We start from the raw sequence: 7500 nt of genomic DNA, 5'->3' as shown, positions 1-7500 counted from the left end.
CGATAATTTTTTAAAGTTACTTTTTACGGAAAGAATGCTATTAGGATTCGATTATGGTTAGAATGTGATTAGTCCAAAATCATATAATTGGTACTGATTAACAAAAAATATATATATATATAATCTATTCACCATTTATTTCCTTTTTCACTGGGCCACTTTTCCTGTTGGAGCCCTTAGACTTGTAACATTCTGCTTTCTAAACTGGGGTTGTAGCTTGGCTAGTAATAATAATGATAACATTAATGATAATGATATAGCATTATGATAAGTTAATTGCCGTAATTCAGTGTCTACACGGAGCAAATACAGTACATAGATGACCACTTAGAATTATTTGTTTAGTTAGTAATCTGAACCTGATACCATTTTTGTGTGCAGACGCCGCTTTGTTAAATGAGTCGTGCTACTTAACTAATTGATATATAGTTGTGCTGTGGGATTCACGTCATACTTGAAGTTAAGAGAACCTTATTTTCAAATTGGGCCGCATATTATCTCTCCTCTTCCCCCCTCCCCTAATCTTTTTATTGTTTTATTTTCATGTTCATTTTGTTTCATTTTTGTCGAAGGATTAGTAACAGTTATCAAAATCTCAAAATCTTGAAATCCATATATTTGGATGTGTTCGTTATAAATACATAAAACTTGATTAGAAAAGATTATATGTTTCAGAAAGTTTTAGATTAATGGTTTATGGTTCTTCTTCTCCACCGTTATCCCTTCATGGTCGCCTGATGCCTCCTCTCCAATGCTTTCCACCAAAGGCAATCCATTTAAGGCATCCTCTTCCACCAAACCTCTTCTCTCCATATCATCCTTCTCCTTATTTCGCCATCTAATTTTTTGCGTCCCTCTCTATCTCCGCTAACCCCTGCTAATAGATCCGTTTTATACTGTTCATAGTATCTCATTCATTTCCTGAATCGCTAAATGGTATTGTGTAAATTTGCATTTTTAATTAACACCCGTTTGAAGTTGGGTTTGAAAATTAATTAGATTTCTCTCTCTTTTAAGAGGCTCAGAAATGTCTTTGGATTTTCATAGTCGTCCCGAATTCTGTTTACATCTTTGGGTTCCAACTGCGAGTATTTTTATCCCTTGATGTCTCTGCAATATTGTTATTCAAGGGTTGAAGGTGTCTGGTTTCAGTTCCAGTTTCATCAGAAAAGATTATCACCAGAATGTCAGTCGGGCAAGTCCAACCACGGCAGTGGCCTCCCCAGTAAAAAGCCCAAACTCACGGTACCCGGAAGGAATCGATTTTGAGATTGAAGATTGCGTAAGTTAAGGCATGATAAGAAGAGAAGAAGTCGGCTAGAAATTCTGGGGAAGATTCTTTTGTAAATCATTAAGTGATTAAAGATCGTCACATTTCGCTATATTTTACGATAATATTCTTTCCCAAGCTTAAAATGTACACGACTACGAATTCGTCATCGTAGATTGCTCGGAGTTACTGTGGTAAGGGGTACTAATAAGAAGAGTACATACTTTTTATAGTCGATGCTCAGCCGTAAAGTTCTTATTCTGATTCTGTGCTTGCTTTTGGCAGGCATGCTGGATACTTGTGGACTACGAATACAAATTTATTCTTATCTCTATTTTTATATTTGTAAGGGATTCTGGTTGCCAAGGCCCTTTTCTCTACGCGTCTGTTCCAGTGCCCGCAGAGAAAAAACTTTCTTGTACATAACCCTATTCTTTGATCTGTCAGAGAAAGAAGGCCTCTCCATAAGCTGGTAATTACGCTTTTTTTTCTTTTTTGTATCTCAGAGTTTATTTTTCCTTTTGCTAATACTATTTTCTCCTTCAATTTCTGCTCAAGTCCATCAATCATTATCCAGGGTGTCTCTTCATCAGAGCCTGCAAGAGGCCAAGTGGAAATGGAAGCTTTGATGTGGGTGGCAAGTGTGATGCTAGTTGATTGTGCTCTCAGTTCCCTTGAGAGAGAGAGAGAGAGGAGGAGAGACGAGAGAGAGAGAGAGAGAGAGAGAGAGAGAGACAGACAGACAGACAGACAGAGAGAATATATTAATATTTTAGTGGCATCACCTCAGAAATAGTTATTGGTTTTTTGTTTTGGTAGTGACTGTGATAGTGCTCTTTGCCATTCCTGTAACTTATGTGATCTCTAATAGAATGAATACTAGTTTAGATAGCTTTGAAATATTGAGGTCGTAACAATTTCGGTTTGTATACAAGGTATAGATTCTCTCTCTCCTCTCTCTCTCTCCTCTCTCTCCCTCTCTCTCTCCTCACTCTCTCTCTCCTCTCTCTCTCTCTCTCCTCTCTCTCTCTCTCTCTCTCTCTCTCTCTCTCTTTTCCCCCTTATTAAAAACCGGAACGTGATGGAATTCATCTTCGAGAAAGCTCAGAAGTGTCTTGGAATTTAAGGAGTCTCAGAAATTTTACTAACATGTCTCGGTTCCAACTACGTGTATTTTCTTGCGATTTTTCCTTTTCCTTGATGTCTCTACAACTTTCATATTTGCTGAAGATACCTGGAACGTAGGATTTTTATATCCTACAAAGCTTTCGAAAGACATCTTCTTTTCTGTTAACAATTGGTTGTCAAGTAAAGCTCCTATTACTTCTAACTGACTGACTAGTTGTTCAAGAATTACTTATGAAAGCACTTATGAATAATGAATAGATTCGAAATAGGTCTATATGAGCTTAATTCCTGGCAGTCCAGAACATTTTTCAGAGCTGGTGTAACTATAGCCATTTCCTCAGATTTGGGAAACTTACATTCTTTAATGCTTGCATTTGCTTTTCTCATTGTTATTTCGGCTAGACTAGAAAAGTTTCTCTCTCCAATTACTTCAGATATGGGCATAGGATCGATCGCGCAGTTTGTTTTCTTTGCTCTCTTGATAATCCTGGTGATGTCATCTTGTGTGATGTTATTAAATCTTATTAATTTTGTCTGTGTCAGGTGTATCATCAATCTGATGTTGAGAGTATTTACAAATGACCTAGTTACATTTTCAATTTTGTTTTTAAAGAATACTAGAAAATTATTTGCTAGTTCCTGGTCACTGTATCCATCAGGTAGCTTCTTTCTTTTACATTTCCCATTTATACCATTCAGGAGACGATATAACTTATTTATGTCTGTTGCTGCTTCCAGGATCTTTCTCTAATAGTATTCACCTTATTTTCCTTCTTAGTAGGTAGTTATGTTGACACGTAGCAGTTTTTTTTATTCTACCCCATGTACTGTCAGCTTTTAAACCGATTGCACTTTCTTTCTTTATGTCTTTTTTCCCTCTTTTTCGCTAAAGTCTCTCCATCAAACCAAGGAGATTGGCCTTTTACAGTTATAGTCTTTTCCATCGGTGGCACATGGTATCATATTCACTTTTACCCACTTTATTGTAAGTGGTCGTAAGAGTTAACACACTTAGCTCTTAACAGACGTTGGTCATCTTGATCACAGGGAATATTGATAGCATCGTTTATTTTCTTTGTAACTTCTTCAATAAATACTGTAGGAGAAAAATTTGATTTATGGCTAAAGTTTATTTTCTTTACTATTGCATGTTTCTGTAGAGGTAGACTAAACGTAAGAAGTTTGTACATTTCTCTTCAATATTTATATCACATCCAATATTATTTATGTCATCATTCAAAACTAGATCCAACGTATTCCCAGCCGATATTATTCACTAAATGCCAAAGCGTCAGGATTTGATGCGTCATCCTTCCAAAAATCCAAGTCTCCACGGATAACTAATTCATTTTTCTCTTTGATAATAATATCAATGAAAGCTCCAAATTCTTCAAAAAAGATACTGGTATTTGTTCTCGGAGGTTTGTAGACTGTTACAAAGGATTATCTTTTTCTTCTTCTTCTTCTTTTGCGTAAAGTTTATTTCTATATATTCAAACTAGTTCTGTTTAACATTTTGAGATTTGAGTAACTTTCATGAATCATGAGTCCGACACCCCCACCAGACCTACTTTCTCTTGGTATGTGAAAGAAGGCGTGTGTTGTGGGGGGCGGGGGGGGCGATGCCATTTTAGTGATCTTTGCCTTGTTCAAGTTATTTAACCATGTTTCAGATAATGCTAGTACTGTATGTTCAAATATTTCTCCTTTATTACCTACAAATTGTATATATATATATATATATATATATATATATATATATATATATATATATATATATATATATATATATATATATACATAACAAATATCTTAGTATATTTCTAATTATAAAAAAAATAGAACAGGACGTAAAGGAATTATCTCAACCTTTTGTGAAGTAAAAGTTGATGATGATGATGATGATGGAGCAGGGCTGCCGGATTCTCCACACGAGGCAACTCCACGCTCAGCGGTGTCGCTGATTAGTCCCAGTTTCACCTCTCTAAGTCTCACTTGATAACGTTTGTCAGTTACACTATATTGAACTGAGGAGGAATGTGCTATCATACTAAATGATTTGTCTTTATGTGTTATAATACGCACAATTTTACAATATAACTAATACACAAAGGGATAACGAGAAGGACTTCTTGTTTGATTCAGAATTAGGATGGTTATAATTCTGAATTATTCCCACATTATGAACTTGCATTATTGTCTCTGAATAATGTACATTATATTCAGGTCCATATTAACGTTGCATATATATATATATATATATATATATATATATATATATATATATGTATATATATATATAGATAGATAGATAGATAGATAGATAGATAGATATTACCTGTACCAATGTGTAAGAAAATTCTGCCATGCACATAGGATTAAATTTTGTCATTATTTCAAATTGTCTGATATCTTTCGATTGATATTGTCTTAATACTTGAGTTGACTTTAGAGAAAAGGTATAAGGAAAAAACGTATAAGCAACATTAGTCTATTTGATAAGGAAAATTGAAATAGATAAAATATATAAAGATTATGCCGAAGAATAAACATAATAACATATGTAAATGCGCAGTAAGGAATTTATTATGAAGGATTAGTAACAGTAAGTTAATAAATGATAGATATTCCCCTATATATATATATATATATATATATATATATATATATATATATATATATATATATATATATATATATATATATATATTAGTATTTGCCCACAGGTTTATGATGTAATTTAGTTTGAATTGGTGAATACGTACAAAGTCGGTTTATCTCTATAAGAAATATAGCCTAAACATTATAAGCACGAGAATAGTTTTTTCTAGAGTATTGGTAATGTATAAAGGTCTATACACAAAAATATAAATTTTAAAAAACTTACAAGAGGAGTTTCATCTGACAATTCCCCTCCCCCCCCCCCCACCCAACATTATTTTTCTTTATACATATTTCTGACTGCGTTAAATATTTCATCACTAACATATCTCTTGACTTCTTCTGACACAGCTATAAGAGCAATTATTGATGGTAATTGTAAAGAATTCCTAATCTTTGTCTTTATGAGATTGACTTTACTGAACACTCTCTCTCTGCATCAGCATTTGATGTTGGTAAAGATAAAATATGTAGAGCAAAGTTTGACAATGCTGATAATATTAGATTACCCTCTTCGTCTTTTAAATTGGTTATTTTCTACATCTACACCTATTCTTGGGACAAATTTGACTAAATCCTGTAGAGATGGCATAGCTATTCTTGATTGATAATCTAATGATTTATTTATTGACAGAAACGAAACCATCTTCCACAAAGGGTTGTCCAGATCAAACCTTTTCCTAATTGCAATACAAACTGAAACAAAAAATTTCTGCATCTGTTTTGAACATCCAGTAACATTTCAGGATTCTTTAAGGATTCTTTTTGAAACGCGTTTGACTGGGATGGAGTATTTTGTGAGGCTTAGTATTACAAACTTCCTGACAAAATTTAAAATCATACTGCCTTTTTGAACTATGGGCAAAAAATGTATATATACTGCGAAGCAAATCCTCACAGTGACGGGGTAGATTTTTGGCAGCCTCTGAAGAACACAAGTGAATAGAATGGCATATACATTTAAAGACAGTAATAATAATAATAATTATTATTATTATTATTATTATTATTATTATTATTATCATCATCAAATGCTAAGCTATAACCCTAGTTGGAAAAGCAGGATGCTATAAGCCCAGGGGCTCCAACAGGGAAAATAGCCCAGTGAGGAAAGGAAATAAGGAAAATTAAATATTTCAAGAATAGTAACAACATTAAAATGAATACTGTATTTCCTATATAAACTATAAAAACTGTAACAAAACAAGAGGAAGAGAAACTAGATACAACAGTGTGCCCGAGTGTACCCTCAAGCAAGAGAACTCTAACCCAAGACAGTGGAATACCATGGTACAGAGGCTATAGCACTACCCAAGACTAGAGAACAATGGTTTGATTTTGGAGTGTCTTTCTCCTAGAAGAGCTGCTTACCATAGCTGAAGAGTGTCTTCTACCCTTAACAAGAGGAAAGTAGTCACTGAAATTAGAGTGCAGTAGTTGACCCCTTGAGAGAAGAAGAACAAGTGTTTAAGTCTGCTACATAGGGAATTATGCTCGCCCATGATATTAGAAGCACCATCAGCTGCAAACCCTATGAAATTACTAAGGGGGATGTCATACTTTGTTAATGTATTTATCAGTAGGGAATATAAATTCTGTCCAGTAGACCCTTGGGCATTATTGTCTGAGTCATATAAATTAACAAGGTCTAGCATAGCAGTGGTGATTTTCTGCACAGAAGAATCACAAAACCTAACAATTACAGCACAGGACTTAGTTGTGCTCACATCCGTTGACTCATCCCTGATGACAGAAAATTTGCTGCTCCTCAACTTTTTTGCTTGGCTATTTGTCACGGTCCTCCCCATGGTTTTGATTACATCCGTACACGTACACTTTGTACGTTTCATGAATAAACTTTGAGCTATGGCAGAGTCTGGGAACATCCTTTTCATCAAATCCACCAAATTGTCAGCAGTAGTGAAAGGCAAGTTATTTTCTGTAATGAAACACGCAAATAGAATGGTAGCCATTACTACACCATGGGGTGTTTTTCATTTGTTTCCTTCCAGCTCATTCTGCCCAAGATCAAGCTCGCGTTCCTTTTGAAGATGAATCTTACTGATGCTATGCCTTTTGATTGATGATAATTCGGCATTAAATGGTTTTTGGCAGGCAGTGCAGAAAGCTCTCTCTGGGCCTCCTTCAACCTGTTTCAACCATGGGTGAAAATCTGGCTGTATCCATGCTTCTCTGAACTTCCGCTTACCAGGCATCAGGCATACCTAGCTGTAAGCAATGTTTCATTGAGATGTGACGGCATATGTAAAATAAGAATAAAGAGGGAACCTAATTAAGATTCAATAGATAATATACATACATATTTGACTTCAAATCGTGAACCTAGTTCCAAATTTCTATGACGGGTTAGAGTTTTGGCAGCCTTTAAAGAACACAAGTGAATAGAGTGGCATATAGCTTACATTTAAAGACAGTAAATG

The 7500-nt window shown here is 34.7% G+C and overlaps 1 protein-coding gene across 1 annotated transcript in view; it reads right to left on the bottom strand.

Annotated features, from left to right (window-relative positions):
- LOC137633256 (uncharacterized) overlaps positions 1 to 7032 on the bottom strand; it is a 17233-nt gene extending 10201 nt beyond the window's left edge. Inside the window, exons 1-3 of the mRNA XM_068365464.1 lie at positions 6503 to 7032; positions 5874 to 6034; positions 2420 to 2608 (exon numbers count right to left, since the gene is read on the bottom strand). Coding sequence (XP_068221565.1) covers positions 2420 to 2608; positions 5874 to 6034; positions 6503 to 7032 — 880 coding nt within the window. The remainder of the gene's footprint in view (positions 1 to 2419; positions 2609 to 5873; positions 6035 to 6502) is intronic.
- Positions 7033 to 7500: the final 468 nt, after the last annotated feature.

This window comes from Palaemon carinicauda, chromosome 3, assembly GCF_036898095.1.
Source record: "Palaemon carinicauda isolate YSFRI2023 chromosome 3, ASM3689809v2, whole genome shotgun sequence".
NCBI lineage: Eukaryota > Metazoa > Arthropoda > Malacostraca > Decapoda > Palaemonidae > Palaemon > Palaemon carinicauda.
This window is presented reverse-complemented; position numbering and strand designations above follow the sequence as displayed.